The sequence below is a fragment of the Lontra canadensis genome, unplaced genomic scaffold, assembly GCF_010015895.1.
Source record: "Lontra canadensis isolate GAN:19392208 unplaced genomic scaffold, GSC_riverotter_1.0 scaffold31, whole genome shotgun sequence".
In the NCBI taxonomy this organism is placed as follows: Eukaryota; Metazoa; Chordata; class Mammalia; order Carnivora; family Mustelidae; genus Lontra; species Lontra canadensis.
This window is the reverse complement of record NW_022631025.1, coordinates 11,159,165-11,180,591: the sequence shown is the minus strand read 5'-3', so window position 1 is coordinate 11,180,591 and position 21,427 is coordinate 11,159,165. Positions and strand designations below refer to the sequence as shown.

At 45.3% G+C, this 21,427-nt stretch overlaps 1 protein-coding gene across 17 annotated transcripts in view; it reads left to right on the top strand.

The window, feature by feature from the left end:
* The window catches only part of LOC116873011 (transient receptor potential cation channel subfamily M member 3), a 484,792-nt gene that overhangs the window by 425,269 nt on the left and 38,096 nt on the right, over positions 1-21,427 (top strand). For 9 of the 17 annotated variants that reach the window (XM_032866613.1, XM_032866610.1, XM_032866609.1 and 6 more), the window contains 3 exons: positions 980-1,108; positions 5,527-5,778; positions 11,140-11,350. In XM_032866613.1, coding sequence (XP_032722504.1) covers positions 980-1,108; positions 5,527-5,778; positions 11,140-11,350 — 592 coding nt within the window. The remainder of the gene's footprint in view (positions 1-979; positions 1,109-5,526; positions 5,779-11,139; positions 11,351-21,427) is intronic. The other 8 variants (XM_032866614.1, XM_032866612.1, XM_032866611.1 and 5 more) reach the window with 1 other exon arrangement.

Sequence of the window (21,427 nt, the reverse complement as noted above, 5' to 3'; positions counted from 1 at the left end):
CGCCTCTCTGTGCGAGAACTTCACCGGCCCTCCTCCACTCCACCCACTCATCGAGATGTAACTGAATGCTCCAGGGACAGTCACCAAACCTGAGCCCCAAGTTTTCCTCAGACACCTAGCCCTTCAGCCAGTCCTATTGGGATACAAACAGGATTCAAGCCTCGTGAGGATTATACCCCCTCCAAGCCGCAGTAGGATACACAGACCTGTTCCTTTCTATAAATCGCTTTCTCTTCTCTTGTTTTCTTTTGAAGAAGCAGAAACCAGGGAGGAAGACCCCAACTTGGGTTGGGTGGGGAGGTGGTACAACGGAAAACAGATAAATCCCTCCCCGGGGTCCCGCCAAGCCAAGCACATTAAAGTAGGAGGGGAAAAAAAAAAAAAAAAAAAAAGAAGGAAAGAAGAAGACATGAACTCGGAAAATAATTCAAGTGAGACTTCGAGATCAAGTCCAGTCTATTTTTACATTGGTTTGACTGGTTTACAAGTACAGTATAGTATGTGTCTTCCTTTCCTTCCTACAGACATTTAATCTAGCTGGCATCCGTTAGGCTCAAATCCACTGTGTTGCCCTCGTTCAAGAACCTGAGACTCAGGCGGGAACGAGAATAGCCCTGAGAGAAGCGGTTTGCTTTTCAGCCAGAAAGACACAAGAAACTGGGTAATCGCAAAACAAAATGATGCTTCAGGACACAGAGGTGTAAGCAGAGTACTGGGACCCAGACACACGCGTAAGGGTCAAAAGGAAGACAGCACATCACATGATTTCAGATAGTATTACCGTGGTGTTTTTTTTTTTTTTTTTTTTTTTTTTTTAAATTCTTTGGACAGTTGAAAGCTTTCAGGTTAATTCCATCGTGAATGCTGTGTCCGGCTCGCTGACCTTGTTCCGGCCTGCGCGGCGGGCTCCTTCCGTCCCAAGGGCGGGGCTCCCGGGTCTTCGGAACCCAGGCGCCCTCTCCATTGTGCTTCCTTGCAGCTGGCGTACATCGGGTATCTGATGCTCTTCAACTACATCGTGTTGGTGAAGATGGAGCGCTGGCCTTCCACGCAGGAATGGATCGTCATTTCCTACATATTCACCCTGGGAATAGAGAAGATGAGAGAGGTAACCGCTTTCAGAAACGAGAACACGGGAGAAAGACGGTGGTTAGTTACACTTGTGGGTGGAAGGGGCGGGGGGTGGCTGCCGGGGAGCCAAATGAAGCCAGAAACTGTATTCTCTAATGCTGCTGTAGAAATAATGGACTTGGCCTTGAGGAGGCCTTGACCTGGGGAGGCATCACAGTGTGTTTATCAGTTGCCACTCTGCGCATGCTCAGGGTCTGCTCTAGCTTCTGCCCACAAGAAACCCTCCCCCTGTCTCTGATACCGTCGACGCCTCTCTTTCCTCGACCCCATAAACAGGACTTCTCAAATTGTTCCATTTTTCCACTTTTAACTCCCGCTGCAACCCTTTACTCTGGGTCTCTTTGGACACTGTCATCCAATACCTATGATTCTTCAAATGCGTTTCAGCAGCTGTGGGAGGAGGAACTATGCTTTCGTTCATTAATTCATCCTCTGGTTTATTCCTTCTCCACATTTATTATGCACTTGCTCGGCACCAGCCTTTCCACCAGCTCTAGGCATCACGGAGGTGAAATGAAGAGACTTCTTGCCCTTCAGCTTGAGGATGTGGGTCTCCCTCTTCCCCCGCTCCCCAATCCCCATCTTGCAAAAGGAACCAGCATAATAACCCCACACCCACAGGTCTTGCTTGAAGTCAAAGCCGGCCCCGGGGGCCATCAGAATGTGAGCTGCTAAAATGAATGTGCTCAGGCAGCGGTCCACTAGAGGGCTCTGCGACCCTGCTAAACGTGCCCCACGAACTCCCATTCCCTAGGCTGGGGAGGCGGGCTTGCCCTCCGTGAGCATTCTTCTGCATTTCCCCGGGGAGTCAGCAGGCAAGGCCTCATCTGGAAGAATTACTCGCCATCAAGTCCACTGCACCCTCAGGAGCTCCGGAACAATCCTACTCATTATACTATAGTGAGTGGGAAGATGTATCAGGCTCCACAGAAAAAAAAAGGATTCCTACAAATTCATAAATTCATCCTTGCCTCCGTTACCAAGACAGGTTAAAAACTCAGTATCTTAGGTTACAGCTCTCGAATGTTCTCTTCCAGAAAAAAGGGGACGCAGTATCTACTAGATGCCATCATACTGGGATCATTTAAAAAAAAATCTCCTCAATATATTTAGAGCCCTTCTTTTGGCTTTTTAAACTGCTTTGGGGATACTTAAATTCTAATCGGCATGCCCCCATCCTGAGAGTTTGGAGGTGTGTACTAGTCCCTTTCATGAGCTGGATTTTTTTTTTTTTTTTTTAACGGATGCCTTGCCTGGCCCTGTTCTAGTTGGTGGTCTTCACAATGCCTTCTACTTCCTGACCAGGGCCGCGGACCTCCCATCTGTGAACTGAACAACTGTAATAAATTGGCTGCGGTCTTTGTGCAGCTCTCTGAGAACCGAGGGCTGCTACTCACTGGTCAGGGCTCTGCTGCTGCTAAGCGCCAGCTCCCCTCCCGTGATTTAAAGCCCTGATGCATATTCCTTCCCCATGATAAGCAGAAAAGGGAAAGACTTGGGCAGGGAGACTGGAATCCCTCCAGGGACCAGACTGGAAGAAGACAGGGAGCAGTCTGTACTCCACGGACTGTTCTGGAAGAGGCTGCCAAGCAGGCGGGCTGCCAGGAACCTCCCGGCCTGGATATCCATTTCTCCTGAGGCTGCATGTACCAGTGCACAGGGCCGGGCTCTGCAGCCTCGGGTCAGCAGGGGGTCAGCCCAAGAGCCCGGCTTCGGAGGAGGCAGCGCACAGGGAGGCGCTGACCACCTTCCTGCCCGGTCCCGCCTTTTTCTCCTCGGCCTGGCGAAGCAGCCGCCCCCGCCCGGCGCCCCGGGACCCATCCCAGCGAGGATGCCCGAGCGCCCCGAGGCCGAGGACCCCACAGGTCCCGCCTCCGCATCTCCCGCAGCGCGCGGGCACGCCAGATCCTGGAAACGTGGGAAAGTCTGCAGGCTTCCCGGCCTCCCAACATACAAGCGGGGCTTTGTGGCTTCACAGGCGGCCCTCCCATTCCCAGCACCACATACTGCTGCGCGCAGTCACCGACACCGGCCGCGGGGATCCCTCTAGATCCCGGAACTGTTTACAGCGCGCCGGGGCGGACGTCCTCCCGCCCGGACCCTCCTCCCCGCAACCGCGCGAGGGCACCACGGGTCCGCGACCCGCGGCCACGCCCCCTCCGCCGCCACGCCCCCTCCCGCCGCCACGCCCCCTCAGAGCCCGTCGGAGAAGCTTTAGTTTCTTGGGCCTTCGCGCTTCAGCTTCCCCGCGGCCCCTCGGCCCTGCCCTTTTTTGTTTACGTTGAGATCTCACAAAAAGATCGCTGCCGCTTAAAACATGAAGCTGTCAGCCCCTGTGTTGACCAGTTAGTTGAAGGAAGGTGTGGACCCAGGGTGAGAAAACTCCCAAGTCAATTCCCGTCCCCACCCCACCCCCACTCCGCCCATACACGCGGAGTTTGCCCTCGTGGAGGCGAAGCCGGGTGAGAAGCCACCAGGACGGCGGCAGGTGCGGGGATCCCGATGGGTAGGACAGTGGTTCTCGACCCGTTGTCACCGGCTTGCCCTGGGTTAGAAATGTCAACTCTCGAGCCCCGCGGCCGGCGCGCCGACGCAGAAGCTCCAGGCGCAGGGCGCAGCCGTCTGCGCTTTCGCCCGCCCGGCAGGCGAGGCTGATGACGGGCTCCGGTCGGAGAAGCCCCGGGGCTAGGGTTAGGAATGGCGCCCGGCAGAGCAGGACGCGGGAGGCTACGCGCTGGCGCGGGTGTTCGCGCAGCACTCCAACCCCTCGTCCCAAGACCTCCCTCCCTTAATATTTCAGGCCAAGGTAAGCCATCAAAGGGGACACAGGATTCCCATAAATAGCTGCAGATTCGACCTGCCCCCTGTCTTTGCTTTCCTCTCCTTTGAGAGGAGGTCCGGAGCTGGGAAAGCGGGGCTGGTGATGACGGCGGCAAGGGACGGAAGTCTCCGGGTAAATCCCCAGGATTCCTGAAGGTAGCCCAGCTCTCCAACCTCACTAGGCCGGCCTTCCTGGCTCCCCGCATCCGCCGGCAGGTTGTGCTGTGGGTGGGGTGGCAACTCCCACTATCCAACTGTGCCTTTCATGGAGCCTGTGTGTGGCAGCAGAAGAGCCCCTCTAGATTTAAGGTCCCTCAGAGTCCCCTCCTCCCCACCCCAGCTGCCAATGACGTAGGAGGGAGCGGAGAATTGCTGTGAGGACGTGTCCATGTAGCGGTCAGTCAACAAACATTTATTGAGAATCTGTTATGTCACAGGCCCTGGGGAGCAAAGGGTCTGCCTTCAGAGTTTACAGTCTAGCGGGGTTGATAGGTAGACAGACACATACAACATATTTACATGCATACAGAAGCTAGGATAGTGGAACATAAGGGTAATATGTTACTGACTGACTTGGGGATGGGGAGGCCCCTGTAGGTAGGGTAGTCAAAGAAGTAGTCTAAGAAGGGGAAATCAGAGCAGAGACCTTGAGGAGAAAAATCTGGGAGAAGAAAATACCCAAGAGAAGGAACAGGTGCAAATATCCTGAGCATAGAATGAACTTGCTATGCTGGAGAGCACACCACTGTGTCTGCAGGTGAGAACGGCAAGAATAGGGTGGGATGTGACATGAGGCCACGGGAAGGAGTCTGGATCTTTCTCTGTTTGTATTGGAAGCCATCGGGCGATTTAAATATTCACTTATCACAATTTGCTTTAGTTTGTTGTTGTTGTCGTTATTGAAGAAAATGAACACCTCGTAAGGGTCCAGCTTGATGGCTTTCTGTCTACCCGTACAACTGTGTAATCGCCGCCCAGATCATGGCTTCAGTTTCTAAAGATCATTCTGTGTGCTACTCAGAGAATGGACTGAGGAAGGGTGGGCATCCCTGGTGGCAGAGATACTGGTTAGAAGGCTGTTGCAATCATCTGCTTGACGTGATAGGACTTAGAATAGAGTGGCAGCAGTGGGTAGTGGTGAGAAGTGGTTGGATCAGATCGTATTTAGAAATAGAGGTGATATTGATGCAATTCTCTGGATGTGGAGAGAAGACTGAAGGAGTCCTCCCTGGGGATCTGAGGAACTCAATATGGTGGCACCAAGACGGAGCAGAATTTCAACAGATTTACAGTGTATTAGGAATCAGTAATTTTATAGTAAAACCCACATGCGTGTCTTAGGGTTGTAAGGCAACCCAAAGGAGAAAACTTCTTGCTTATATTTGCCTCCAGAATGTTTGTCTCTGCATGGCCTAAGTTTAGTTTGGTTGTATATTCACAGCATGCACATATCCAAGTAGACCCAGGTAAACAAAACAAGCTACGGATGTCGACTAACAGTCCAAGCATTTTCCAGCTGGACCAAAAATATAGACTGAAATCAGACCTAAGCCCATTCTCTTTCCTGTCTTTTAGATTCTAATGTCGGAACCAGGGAAGTTGCTGCAGAAAGTGAAGGTGTGGCTGCAGGAATACTGGAATGTCACAGACCTGATAGCCATCCTTTTGTTCTCTGTGGGAATGATCCTTCGTCTCCAAGACCAGCCCTTCAGGAGTGATGGGAGGGTCATCTATTGTGTGAACATCATTTATTGGTACATCCGTCTACTAGACATCTTCGGTGTGAACAAGTATTTGGGCCCCTATGTAATGATGATTGGAAAAATGGTAAGCAGGATCCTCTGATTCCATGTTGTACATTTGCAGAGGAGGAGTTATTGCAGAGGCAATAACAGGAAGAGGAAAATAATTCATTTGGGCCTGCTGTGATGGTCTGAAATGGCCCTGGGGGTGTTTTATTTTTTTTTTTTTTCATTCCTTGTGAGTGTTTAGGAGTTTGACTACATGTATATCCATCACTGGAAAATTAATCATCACTCACCCATTTACTTACTGAAAAACAATCACAGATCATCTATTTTGTGCTAAGCACTGGAGTAGGAGTTGGGTATATAAAGGAGTTCATTCCCCGAGATCAAAGATGAGAGAAAGAGAAGTAATTACCATACAGTATGAGAATGCTGTGATAAAGAGGCCTATAAAGTATAAAGAAGCATAGAAAAGACAATGTAGGTCAGGGAAGGCTTCCCATGGAGGTTACATTTTAGCTGGATCTTGGAGGAGGAGTGGGTGTCCACTACAAATTTTTAACAGATTTTTCAATTTGTAACGTTTCTTCTCCTCCTCCTCCTCCTCCTCCTTCTTCTCCTTCTTCTTCTTCTTAATGAAGTGCTTGAAAAATGCCTTTCCTTATTGCAAAGGGAAGAAAATATAATCTATTTTAGCTGAGTTAAGTTAGGTTGAATTTGAGTAAGTGTCCCTTACTTCACCTTTACAGGGCATTCGTGGAAGAGCCAGATACCTCCCTCCTACCGTGGTAAACAGCTCTTACTGAAAATCCGCTGTGCTGATAACCTCCATTCCACTTCTACTTGTAGCTGTTGAAAACCAACCCTCAGTCAATAGATGTCCTTTATAATTCTCAGTCAAGTTTTACTATATACATCATTGCTGCTGACCTTAGGTCAGCAAATCAATATTTGTTATCATTATTAGTGTGTATGTGTGTATATAACTACTGAAATGAATCTTAAATAACCAAGTCTCTTCCTACAGAAGCACTGGCAAACACATGCAAAGAGGAGAATTTGAATCCAAAAGGAAGGGGTTGTGAGACCTGGAGCAATTTATTTAACCTCTTTAAGACTTTAGTTTATTCATTCAAAGTAATTATAATAAATGCAAGGTTATATCTTGCAAGGGTTGTTGTGATGATTAGAAAGAACATACTAAATAGCTAATAGGGTCTGTCCCATAGTAGGTTGTTGATAAATGACATCTCTTATATTTATGTTCACTTTATGTTAAAGTCTAATAAAAAGGGGGAGGAGGGATAGGGGATTGGTGAGCGTGGTTAGTTTGCTGTATTCTTAACCCTTTTGTACAAAAGCTTGCAATCTATAACACCAGTATTGCTTAGGGGATATATCACCAAGCCCATTCTGGAGAGGAAAATTGGAATTCAACAAGCCTGATTTATTTACCCAAAACCAAATCCCAGTTCAACTGGGATTTTTGACTAGATAAAATATGTATATCTTACTCCGTTGCACAGCCCGTTATATAATCTTCTCTGTGTTTTAGTAATGAATTTGGGATTGTGGTAAAGATTTGGATGTCTAAAAGCAGAAACTCTCAACTTAGAGTCTTCAGGAGAGATTTAGAAGAAAGGATCGGTGGACCCTCCACCCAATTTATATATAAAAAATACACAGGCGTATGAATTTCTGGACAGAGAGGACAAGCTTCCCTGAGACTCTCAAATATATTTTCAAATGGACCCAATGAGAGTGAAAATTATAACAGCTACAAAATTAGGCCCAGTTTTCTCAGCCTGGGCCCTACTAATATTTCAGATTAGATAATTCATTGTCATGGGGGCCATCCTGTTCATCTTAGGGTGTTTAACAACATCACTGGCTTCTACCCACTAATGCCAGTAGGGAAGGTATACACACACACACACACACACACACACACACAACAACAACAACATTGCCATATGTACTCTGGGGACACACTTGCTCTCTGTTGAGAACCACCACAGGAGACGATTACATAATCTGATGGCTTGTTTCTTCTGGTTGATTGGTTGCCTTGTTTTGTTTCAGTAAATAAGATCTGAGGTCTCAAACCAGCTAAGTATATTACTTTAAAAACATTGGGTGGTACTGAAATACTTGAAATATCTAAAGTCACACTAAAACAGCAAAAGCTCATTGTAAAATCCCCGTCTATCATTTTAATAATGGCATAATTATCCCCAGTTTTGACTTGAATGAACCCTTACTATAGAGTGAGCAAGAGAGATGTACTGCATTTTCTCTACCTTCCAACTTACGATTGACTTCCCTTATCAGTCAAGAATAAGTAGAAAATGAGTGTATTTGGTGGCTTTGTTCTCTTTCCTGAGTTTCCAAGATACTTAGTTCAATAATTGAGTCACTCATCTCGAAGAGAGGTAAAAAATGCCCACAGAATTTGTCATTGAGCCAGATGGACTGCCAGGTGGGACGCATAACAAAATATGCCCAGATGTGATTATTCTGAAAGCCTCTCAACATTAGAGAGTCCCTATTCGGTACTAAACAGCCGAGTAACTCACTGTGCTCTGTGGTAAGGGATAGACAGACAGCTGCTAAGATACCTGGACACAATACTTGATCAAGTAGGATTCCAACTGATCTTTAAATCCAGAATCACTTACTGGGATCCTGACCTCTTTCCTTCGTACTCCACTTCTCAGTGCAATTCTCTAAGCCTAGTACTAAGCTTACTTATATAATGCAGAAAAAAAACAACAATGATAGCTCTCATTTACTCTGTGCCAAACACCGTGTCAGACATGTCATCATCACTACAACCCCATGAAATGGCTTTTAGTATCTTCATTTGGTACCTAGATAAACTGAAACTAGGCAAAGAACAAAGGCAGGATTCCAGCTTGGGTGGGTCTGACGTCACAGCCCAGCCATCCGGTGCTAATAATAACAATACATGAACATTTACGGGGATCTACCCACATTGCTTCACGTGTTATCACATTTAATCCTTACAAAATTCATATGCATTGCTATTGTCTTTATTATTCCCATTTTGAAAATGAAGGGAAAAACCAAGATTAAGTAACTTGCACGTGACCACCTAAGCTGTTTTTACTAGAACAGTTAAGATGAAAACTCAGGTGGTCTAACACCTATACAGAATGCAACCAACGAATAGTTGTAAGAGTGAGACAGAATCAGCTCTCCTCATGTTGAACCAACTGGACAGTTCAGCTCTAAAAACAGAGGTCCCCCGTTTTTACTAATAATGTTCTGTTTCTGCACTCTACCAGATTTCAGTATTTGTGTGGTATAGGTTTTTGAGATCTATGACGTTGGGTAGGAAGAATGTTTCTTGTCTTTGGTTGTTTGGCCCTGCGGGTAGATAGCAGACTCAATCTGAATGAAAACAGCCCTGGGAAATTAAATCAGACCAGTTGCTGTGTGTACTGGCTGTTTTCTTGGGTCAGACTGGCTCCTAAATTTCATGAGTACATACATTCCTCTTCGCACCTACCTTTTAATCAATCCAAATATACAACTTGAAGGCCCCATTAGTGTTTTTTCATTGATAGAACTTTTTGTAAATGAGGAGTGAAAGAATTTTACAAAATAGAAGATGAGCAACAGGCCTCTGTTTCCTATGAAACTGTTTCAACACAGCTGGCTTGTTCACTTTTAAGAGCATTCTGAGGCTGCTATGCTGTGAAAGGAATAACCAATTAAGTCGCATATATTTTTAAAAACAGTGAACAGATATGAATGAACGTCAAGTTTTGAGAGATTCTTACTGAGTCTCGAAATTAGATGATACTTGAGAGCTGGGTTTGGAAGTTGCCTTGATGGTTGATTAATTGACCTAAAATATATTGAGCCCCCAGTGTCCTGAGGCAAACAGGAAGACTCTAGTGTTTTAATTCTATTAACAGGCGCTGTGGAATATATTCTTTCAAAATAAAATTTTAAAGCAAATTTACAGCCTTTATTATCATTGATGAAATTATCGTTAGTGTTTCTTTGTGGGTGGGTATCCCTTCAGGAAGTTTGATATCCAAGAGAAGGTCATTTTGTATTAGGTGGTTTGATGTGAGGAATAGAAGCCAGTCTCCAACTAGCTTAAGCCCAGGAGGGCTATTTTGACTTAGAGAAGGGCAAAATGAAACTGGCCTAAAGGTCTACTTCAATCAGGCCCTCAACCCCTGTCAGGACATAACTCTCTCTCTCTCTCTCTCTGTCTGGAATATCTGCTTCATTCACTCCTGATCAGTTTCACCAGTGGGAGCCTCAGCCACTCTGAATTCATATCATTACAGAAAAAGAAAGGGAGCTTCTCTCTCCCAGCTTCAGTTGAAAAAAATCCAAAGATAGGATTCTGGTTGGCCCATCTTATGTCGCATGCCTACCTCCTATCGCTGTTGCCGGAGGGTGAGCTACCATGATTAACTTAGCCTGGAAAAGACACCTATCTTTGTGGCCAAAATGGGTGGGAACTGCTTCTAAAAGAAGGAGGCAATGGGTTCTGGCCAGGCAAAATAATAGTTATTATATCCCCATCTATTTTTGGTGATAAAAGGAAAGTAATTTGGCATATGAGAAACAGATCCCAGATAATATGTATCATGAAAACAAGCAAAAAAGAAAGGAATCAAGAGGAACAAGAGATGATATTGTGCTCAAATGCAGTCAAGAGAATTTTATAAACACGTCAAGATGAAAATCCAACATTTCAACAGCAGACACAGAAATGAGCCATTAGGCAACTTGATTCTGTCGCCTACAAAAACACCCTCCATAACTGATAGGACATGCTACAATAGAATTAAGTACAGAAAGAATGGTTCTCTGAGGGACTGGTTTGTGGTAGAATACCAAGTGATGAGGTGGGACCACAAGAATAAGAAGGTAAATGATGGATATTTGGGTTGTGCTAGCTTTGTTCTCAAATGGTTATTTTTCTTGAGCATTTGAGATCTTCATTAGCCTTTCCAGCTTAGGGAATTTACAGCACTGCAGTTGTTCTTGAAATATTTCAATTCTTTCAGTTTCACTTTTGCTAAGAAAGAGACCTTAGGAGGACCTTTCCCATTCCCAGGAACAGAGACAAAGTTAGTACTGGATTCGTAGAGAGACCCGAGCTTCATGTGACTCCCATGCCTAATCTTAAATAGGTGACACAGACTACAATGAAAAATGAGGGGGTTCCATGCTATGTGTGCTTTTTTAAAAATGATTTTTGAGTTACTGTTAAGTTCTGTGGACATTGCTTCAATAGACCAAGTGTTCTCCTTCTTGCTTGGACACAGCTGTCTATCTATATATCCCATAGCAATAGTGTTAAAAGTGAACCTCCTTCACAGGTTTCCATCACTGTTGGTGTCATAGGAACACTCAGTTATACGGATTTTCTTTTGTTTCTCTCTTCCAGATGATAGACATGATGTACTTTGTCATCATTATGCTAGTGGTACTGATGAGTTTTGGGGTCGCCAGGCAAGCCATTCTCTTTCCCAATGAGGAGCCATCATGGAAACTGGCCAAGAACATCTTCTACATGCCCTACTGGATGATTTATGGGGAAGTGTTTGCGGACCAGATAGACCGTAAGCAAGTTTATGATTCTCATACACCAAAGTCAGGTATTGAACTTCAATTGGGTCACGTCTTTTCTGAGTTCATTTGTTTGTTCTCAATAAATGGCTCAAGATAGAGGACCGATTCCTAGCTTGCTATCTCGGAGAAAGAAAAAAAAAAAATTAACAATTACAGAAGGCGAATACGCAATTTTCACAAAGTAGTCCTCGGGTGTTTCTCCAGGTATGTCCTTTCTGTGACGCATATTGATATCTGACATCCTAAATTTGATCAAAAACTGTATAAAAAGATCTAAATTATATTTGGGGAATCAAAATCCTAGGGCCATGTGGTGAATATTTCAATATTATTAAAATATTATGTCATTACTCCCACCCTTACCCTAGGCCCCAGCCTGTAAAAACTAAATTCTTTGGGTTTGACTTCAGAACAAATAAACAATTCTCTATTTTGCCATCAGAATTCAAGAGGGCAAACATCTGCATGGTGTTTTCCTTGCAATGGAAACTATTCTTCAGCTCCTTTTCCCCCCTGTCTTAAATTATGTACTTTTGAGACTTAAAAGAAGCTAGTATTCATTGCCTGGAAGTATGGAAAATGCCTTAGGTTATAAACTGAGTTGCTTGCTGTAAATGCCAGGGGAAAACAAACAAACAAACAAACAAACAGTATCTATATCCTGAAATGATTCAGTGTGAGGAGTGAGCTCCAGCAGGCCCCGAATGTTTCATCCCTAATAGGTGCCGTTTCTCTGTAATAAACACCCTCTCATACAGAGTTTGGAGGTAGGTGTATTGTAGGAGTGTGTTCCAGCATTTTATTTGGACCAAATGTCAGGGCACACCAGGCATTGGGAAATGATTTGGGAAGAAAGCATCAGGAAGGAAGTACCTTGCAGTATGGAAGAACTGAATCCCTCCAACAACTTTTTCTCATTTTCCCTGAGGAATTTAGCTCTAGAAATAACATCCCTCCAACATTGTCGAATTAACATTTCTGAAACGTTTTTTGCTGACAAGCCAGCCATCCGAGCCCTGGACTGTGACACGGATCGGGGTTACATAACCAGGTAGAGCAGGAGCAAAGCCCCGTCAGCATAGCCCCGCCCCCCTCGGCCAGTCCCAGGTAGGACGGACACCGAGTAAAGAAGGAGCAAGCACCAGAGAGGTGAGCCCTCCAGGCCTGTGAGGAGTAGGTGAACCCTGGCACCAGGACCCATTAGTATGTCGTTTTCCTGCCTGCGATGGATTTTAAACAAATACTTTCTTAAAATGAGTCATCTGAGGCAAGAAGGCTTTTTGGAACACCTAATTGGAACAAATATTCATTTCAGGAGACTTGGCCAACCTCACTGAGGAAGAATTTTAATTCCACCTCCTGGTTGTAAGATCTTTGATTGGCAATGGGCAGCCTTCACAGAGACAGCTTTCCAGGGCCTGGGGAAAACCCTTTCGGTATCCTCCTTTCAAATGGCCCCCAAAGGCAAAACAACTTAAAAGCCCATCTATAATCATTCTCCTCAGAGATGAATTGTCTTATCTCCCCCAAGAAATTGCTTTCCACGTACATTATTTTGCCTTTTTAAGTTTTCCTTTCTTCTGCAAAATGAGATTAAGCCCCCACGGGTATTTTGGACAGTGCAACATTTTGGGAGGGGAGAAGACAGGAAGTGTAGGTGTGTTTTATAAATGGGATTCTGTCTGTCCCTCTACAAGTGGCCATTTATTGATGTTGTACTATGAGCCCAACCTAGTGCAACAGACACCACCATCTGGCTGAATAAGAGGACTTCTTATTGTTATTTTAAAAGAAGGGCTGATTATAGTTTAGAACTGGAACCCCACCTCCACCACCCCCCCCCGAGATGGAAGAGAAGTGTTTTGTGTGAGTGAAGCGTGAAAATAGACATCCCTTATTGTTCATTAGATCTGTGGTGCTCTACGTGTGTGAGAATAAATTTCTGCCCCAAATCTCAATACAGAACTGACCCAGCCTTGGATGGATGCAAGCAAGCTTCATGATACCTTTCCTCCAGTTACCTTCCTTCTTGACATTCCAAAATTGGCTGCAATGGTAGCCACTGTTCTAAGCTAAATCAGCCAGTTTGCTGTTTGGAGTGCTAAAGAGCATTTATTTGTCCTTTCTCAAATGGAGAATAGGAGGCTGCCCCCAAATCTGTCATTATATTTGGCCAAGGCCATTGAACACCCATCGCTGTCTTGGAAATAATTTGATTTTCATGTTATGGCACTGGACAAGCCCAAGGGCCATTGGGTGACTGCCCCACCCAGCCATGCAGAATTGCCCCGGGAGACCCAAGAACCGAGCTATTTGAGAAAGGTACAGATCGTTTACGCTGCCCTACGGTGTCTTGCCTCTTTTCTGTGCCGTGTCCAGGCTGGTTTGTGAAGCATGTGTTCAGGCCGACAGGATCTCGTATCCGCCTGGACCCGCGACCCTGCGCAGGGTCTGCCAGTCCCATCCTGTGGATGTGGCCCTGTGGGGGCCTCGCCAATGCTGCTCATTCACACACCCCTCCTCAGAGCGACTCATTTCTAACGTGATGCACGTGCTCCGTATCTAACTCTTTTTGTTTTGAACCGCAAACTTGCTGAAGCCATTTCATGTTTGGGGAAATAATCTGCTGGGGATGGACTGTATGTGGATGTGTAATGGGGCCCAAGGGGTGGGTTATTGACATCTGTCTTCCGCCTCAGAAGGGAGGACGGCGCTAACGCCCTCACTTCTGGAAGGCAGTGTTACTGGATGGCAGATTTTTTATATACACTCCCATTTTTTTTTTCTTGTCATTTCTCCTAAACCCAGAGACTTTCAATAAGGCCAAAAAAGCTGGAATGAGACTTCTAAGGTTACTTTCCAAATGTGCTTAAAGACAGAAAGCAAAAGAAGAAAGAAAGAATGGAGTCACTGTAAAATCACCAAATAATTTAGGGGGCTTTCACCTCTAAACCAGATTAGATTAACACAAATTATAGTCTGGTGTGAATCTCAGTGATCTGTGAGGCTGAAACATGCTTTGTGCCGGGAGCTGTTGTGCGTGCAAAATCGTGCTTGGTAGCAGCGGGTAATAAAACTGGGAACTGGCAGTCATGGTCTGCTCTGCCGGGTGTTTTGCCTAGCAGCCTCATGAACTGAGGAGAAATGACCTTGCTGTTGTCGTTGGGTTGATGTTTAAGTTATATATAACAGCAGCTCTCTACGACCCAATCTATGGGCTACCGTTCAGTGACTCGGGCCCCAGCTTGCTAAATGTATTGCTACCAAATGATGACATCCTTTTAAGTGTCTCATTAAGGTGACCCATGTTGCACGGCATCTGAGAGCTGGTCAGGATCCCACTGGAGCCTGAGGGGGAAAAAGCCACTTAGAGAGAAGGAGCAACAGAATAAATTTCCAGCACATTCATGTCAAGGCTAGGGCAAAGCTAAAATTAGAGGGCCTCTTGGCCGTTGAGAAATGTGGTTCCATGGTGGGTGAGGTACCTAGAAATACACCTTTGTTGGCCAAGAAGATGGGGTGTCTCCAGCTTCCTTAAGCCTCTGAATGAGTGAGACTTCCCTTTATTCACAGGGTATCCTTGTGTTGCCTGCCATACACACAGATTTCCCAGGCTGTACCGGGACAGGGGAGAAATGAATCATGCTCTTGAATGCATGAAATTAGGGTCTAAATTTAGTCCTTCTTTCTGCTGCTCTGAGTATTTTTACAAGTTTGGGTACTAACGTGAAAGCAGAATGTCCAAAACTTACTTCCTACCATAACCACTTAATATTATTTGGCTGTTCCCCTTGGCCCAAATTGACTATCCAATCTACTTAACGCATGGGTCAATTTTTTTTTTTCTCTTACTGCCTAGGGCTTTCCATCTAACATTAATAGGTAATCTGGAGCAAGAGGGCTTATTTGTGTTGCGGTTTGGTTTGGTGTTGCTCCATTTTATTTATTTATTTATTTATTTATTTACTTCAAATGTTTTGCTGTTTAAAAGGCAAACAAACAAAAACCTTGCTCTTCTGGTGTCTCTGTGATGTTGACTGGGTTTGAAGCGCTGTTTCTGTGAGGAAACAGAGAGCCTGCATGTACATGTGAAGCTAAAACATTGCCTTGTATTACTTTTCTGTCTCAAATTATTCGCTCCTCGTTTCATGTGTGGAAGTTAAGATAGCTCAAGGCCAGTCTCTAAAATATGCCTGCTTATGGCGAAGCTTAGAACAGCATGGACAGAGAAGATGGCCATCATTACGCCTTTCCATCCGTAGACTCCCATTCTGGAAACTCAGGGCTCTGCAGCCGTTTGGTATTCAGGGCTGACCTTCTCTAATGGATTCAGAGCACACTAATGCCTAACAGCTATAGCGTGGGGAGTGTTGCCCAACCCAAGATAGTATTTTGGAAAAGAAAAACTTGAGCTAGTGCCAACTTTGGGGAAAGGGGGAATTGTTAGGCTGGGTTTTGTTTTTTTGCAGATTGCTAAGGACAGAAGCCAGCGGAAGGCACCACCCCCCTTTTTCTGTCCCTGAAAGTCAGCTTATATTCTAAAGGATACCCACCCAACTTGTTTGCTAATGCAAACTGAGACTTGGTGAGTTTACAAACAGCAGAGCTCTCGGCAGACAAGCCTTTGTGATGATTCAGGATGCTGCAGTGATCAGCGTTTGTTTCACTCTCACAATATTCCTTCAGCCTTAGCTCACAGGTTGGGCTCCATTTTTAATCCATTCATTCTTCATTCAGGGGAGGTTTGTTTTGATCCTACCAAGAGCTCAGACACTGAGGTAAAGAGAGGCACATGACAAAGATACTGTGTTTGGTTTTTTTTTTTTAAGATTTTATTTATTTATTTTTCAGAGAGAGAGAGAGCACACAAGCAGGCAGAGGCAGAGAGAGAAGCAGGCTCCCTGCTGAGCAAGGAGCCATCATGATGCAGGACTCGATCCCAGGACCCTGGGATCATGACCTGAGCCAAAGGCAGCGGCTTAACCAACTGAGCCACCCAGGCGTCCCAGAGAGATATTGTCTTTAAGGAGGTTTACAGTACCAAAGAGGCAGACTGACATTGACAATATATATGTGGAGATGGAGCCCCCAAAGAAAAGTAGTCAGTTCAGTAGTAGTCCTAGGGTGAGAGCCGGGGGGCACAACAGATGAAGCCTTGTAAAGAATGGGAAGGTTGAGCTGAGACCTGAAATACGAGCAGTTATTTGCTGGGCAGATGGGAGTGGGGGGGTGTGAAGGAGAAGAATGGCATTCCAAACTGAGACTCAGCATGGACAGTTCCAGGCACAGCGGGTAGTTTAATATGGCGGACTGTGGGGTGAGAGGCAGGAGGCAGGAAGCTGGACAGATGGGTCTGAAGTGAGAGATGGGAGTATAGATCTTGCAAGCCTTATACTCCATGTTCAGGGTAGTACCATGATCTGACATGTTGTAGTCAGAACTCTCGTGCAGAAATCTAGAGATGGGAGGTGAGTGCGCACTAGCTCCACAGTACCCGTTGGGATGGAGAAGACAGGCAACCTGAGAGTTTAAGAAAGTCAAATCAGGAGGACCTGGGCAGACGTCAGATGGTGCACAGGGTGGTAATGGGGAAATGATGAGGATTTAAGATGGGGAAGTTCACTCTGAGGTTTCTGGCTCAGTCAGAAGAATGACGTCATTTAGTGAGATAGAGAACCCACGAGGAAGAACTATGGGGAGAGGTGGATTTGTTCAGTTGGGGTCGGATTGAGTTTGAGGTTCCCGTGGGAATTCTAAGAAAACCATGAAGAAGGCTATTTTGTATGTGGATGCAGAAAGAGCCAGCCTGGAGATCCAGATCTTGGGATCAAGACTATAATTCCAGTTAAAGCCATGCAAGCGGGTGAGCTTGCCTGGGAGCACAAGCAGAAAGAGAAGGCCAGAGTGGAACCGTGGAATGGAGGAGTCAACAATAGCAAGAGCAAGAGAGGACAACACTTAGCTGAATCTTCAGAAAAAGTTCATTCAGCTAGACCTTTAGAAAGTCACAGGTAGTTTTGGCCAGAGAATCTTCCTTTCAGGAGTGAATGTAGAAACAAACTACAGTGATTTAAGAGTTAAGGAGCAGCAAGGCAAGACATTTACCAGGGAAGAGAGAGAGCAGTGTTGTGTCTGTGTGAGGTGGCAAGGGGAAGAGAAGGTTCAATGAATGGGGCTTTGAGAGAAAGAGTACTATTTTGTTGTCACCACTCAGGAAAGTCACTAAGCACGCATCAAAGGATTGCTTAGGGCCACCTGTTTGCAGAGTTGGGTTTTCTGTTTTCTCAGTCAAGACTCAACAGCCCAGATCAAGAAAAATAAATGGTTGGATTAATCCAAGATTGATGCGTTACTGTGTCAGTATGGCATAAAGAAAGGGGCCGAAGTTTTTTGTAGATGCTTACAGGGGTTTAAAGTTGTACGTTGTGAGGTCTAAGATGGGAGGAGAAGCAAATTAAGAGAAACAAATTATAATGTTGGTAAGTACCTAGAAAGAAGAAGCAACAATCAAGGGACAAGAGTCCTGGCCTGAGCACCAAGTGCCTTGAGAACTAGGGATCCCGAGAGGTGGGATGATAAGATGTTGTGGTTGAAGGTGGTAAATTGATATTCATAGTTCAGAGGTAGAGCAATTTAGGAGAATGATAAGGTCCAGAATGGATTCTCCGATATGCTGGAATTGAGGTCAATCATCTTGAAGCTAGGTTCTTCTGTGTTTGTCACAGCAGCTGTTGAAGTGTTCCTATGACAGGAGTGGACAGGAAGACTTTGATCAGAATTACCTGAAACTCAGAGGAAAAAGGGCTTTTGGTACAAGAGTGAAAAGCAATGGGTGGGAAGAGGCAAAGTATCAGGGACAATGTAGATGTCACTTAGGGGAACTGCAATGATGGACGTACAAGAATGTGCGATTTTCGTTTGAGAAGGTTATAGGGAAGGGGTGTCTTTCTGCAAAACGGGATTTAGTTAAGGCTAGAAAATGGAGACTAGGCTTGTAGAAGTATGAGAAAGCAGAGGAGTATGTGTTCAATGACAAGGATGTTCCAGAAGGTTCCAGGGAAAGGGAGGAAAGGGAGAAATGACGGGAAAATTCAGTGGACGAAAGCCCAACATGACATGAGGACAGAAGTTTAGGGGAGCGTAGTTGACCAGAGGAACTTGCACTGTAGGGATAGAGGACGATAGGTAAGAGAAGTAGGGTGGGAATAATTATTTAGAGTTTTGAGGCAGCTGAAGTCTGGAGCCCTAGTAGTATAAGGGGCCAAACTGGGCTAATAGCAGCTCGGTCTCATAGGCGGTCTAGAGCAACCTTTGCTCAGGTTCCCAAGATTGTGATGAAGACAGATGGTTCCGATGCCCTCAAAGGGTGGAAGTAGAAACCTTTTGTAGTGACGCAGAACAGCCAGATTCTAAAGAGGAACCACCCCAGGTGGCTTGGAGAGTTCTCCTGCCTTGGGGGAGGCTCCCCTTTTGAAATTAACAGTCACCTGTTGTACTACAGAAGCATCACCATTCATTACCTTTCACAAGAATGAGCTCTTGTTATCACCTGAAGTATTCCATTTGTCTTTTAACGTAGACTTGCTGTTACCTTGGCTATAGTTAAATGCCGTGCTTGGCCCGTCCTGGCCAATTTCAGCCTCTGTTGTAACTCTGCCCTTAACAGATCACCTCTGGTACATGGTATGTTTGCATGACTCCAAAGCCCATGCTTTTTCTACTCTACCGCAAATACTCCAAGCAGTCCTACATAACCCCATGGAAAATAAAGCATCAGCAGATGGGATATATTTAAAATTTTTGAAACTATCTCAAAAAAGCTCTAAACCATTTCCCAAAAAGTTTACTCGGGAGAGAAGAGTTAGCCTCCCATCTAGCTGTTGTGGCTATTTTGTCACCTATAGGGAGCTAACTTATCGCTGGGGACAAGAGATATAAAAAGTATGTGTCCCTCCACATAGAAGCAAATCAGGAGGGTTTTCTTTAAAACTCTGGTGGAATTTGTCCTCTTTAGCACATGCAAAAATAAAATGGGATTCTGTAAGATTTAGAGAAAACACTAGTCTCTGGCAATGCTGAATACTAAGCCAACAGTGAAGGACAGAAAGAGTTCATGTGTGTACCAGAAGAAAAGTAGCGGAAAGGTTGACTAAGAGTGTGTTTAAGATGAAAGCAGTCATTAAAATCCAATGATAGTGTGGGACACCTGGCTGGCTCGGTAGGAAGAGCATACAACTCTTGATACTGGGGTTGTGAGTTCGAGCCCCATGTTAGGCATAGAGATTACTTTAAAAGAATTTTTTTTAAATGTAAAAATTAAAAAAACAAAAACAAACAAAAAACCAGTAATAGTCTGTTGTCCAGCCAGATGCAATTGATTACATGGAGGGAAAGGTAATCACTATAGATTAAATACTAGAGACACCTACATGGTGTATAACCCAACCCAGTGATGCTGGACATCATCTAGAATAGCATTAAAAGAAAAACAAAACGGACTACCTTTACTTGATCTGGAGCTGTGGCGTATGTGTGCCTGGGACCCTGAGGATGGGGCTGGCCACTGTCTCTCAAGAAAGACCTAGATGCATTGAGCCAGAGAAGAGCAGCCAGACTTACCGAGGGAGTGAATGAAAAGCTGTAATTTGAGGACAGATCAGGAAGGTGAGGGCTCTTTGCTCCGAAAGATGAAAGCAACCAGGTGTGGAGTCTGTGAACACCCCAAATGAATCTCTCTGCAGAGAAAGCGTCTCTGTCATGGGTCCCCAAATCCCAGTGTACTCGAGCCAAGGCTCCATTGAAGGATGAAAGTTGTAGATTTGGGTCAAATAAAAGAAATGCCCTTCTACGGAGTGGGTAGAGAAATCCTGGGATTTATTGCCCCTTGGAGATGTTGCAGGAGAAATGATACAGTCTCAAAGCAAATTTTGAACATTTTATCTTTTTAATTATAACAAGGGAGACCCTGAACAAAAAGTGGCTTTTGGAGGGGGTTCCCCCTCCAAAATAATTTTCTTCTGAAGAAAAATGGAAAGGATGAGGGAAAAGAGGAAGAAGAGGCTGCTATATATGGAAGGGCCCATATCGTAGAAATGGTGTGGATGATTCAAAATGGCATATAACCTCAAATCACTGGTAAGCCTTGGCATGTAGCTAATACTGTTAGTCCCCTTACCCAGATCCCCCTTCACCAAAGTCTTGTTCATACCGTCCAGTTTCTGTGTGCTTTGATGCTAAGGGCCCTTCGCTATGAACTTCACCTTGAGTTGCGGATGCCTCTGCACCGCCCAGAGAGCCGGAAGTGCCTGAGAGTTTCTGTACCTCCAGGGCTTCCGAACTCTGATGCTGCCTCCTGGGCAAGAAAGGAAGACAGGGTATGGAAGCCCAGTTCCCTTGACTCTTGGCTTCAGTGGAAAAGCTACTGTCTTCAGGACTGCACAGTCGCTTCTTGAGTGTGAAGTGCGACTCATACTCCAAAGGTCCCCCATCGGATCAGGCTAAGGGTTGGACTTCATCTGAAATTAGACTTAGTTTCTTTTGGGGTTTGTTGTTGTTGTTGTTTTTGTTTTTCTCCTACTGCTTACTCTGTTTCCTCCACTTTCTTCTGTCTGGTTTCTCTTTTGGAGCACAGCCTTAACAAATCACTTTCTCGTGACTCCTCTACATGGTGTCGCTCCTGGAAGAATTCCTCCTAAGAAGGACGCACAGCCCATGTGCATTGGAGGCTTCAGGACCCTTCCTTGCAGTGCAGAGCAGGAGACCGTGGGCACCCAGATTATACATAAAGGAGACAGTTGATCTGATAACCTGTAGTAACAAGGCAACAAGATTCTCTCTCTCATGACAGATGACAGAGACTGATTTACACCTTGTCCTTCTTTAACACTTGAAGTTGATGCTGTAACTCCAGGAGTTATGTTCCCAGGAGTCCATGAAGGAGGTCATTCTGGAAGCAAGCACGTTTATCTCAGTCTTAGAATCTTTCCCACCATGTTTCTCAGCTCCCTGCTCTGGACCTGCTCTTCTACCAGGCAGGCCCTGCCAGGAAACAGGAGATGTACACTGTTCTAGTCTTTTAGGAGTTTGTCATCTGAGCCAAAGGG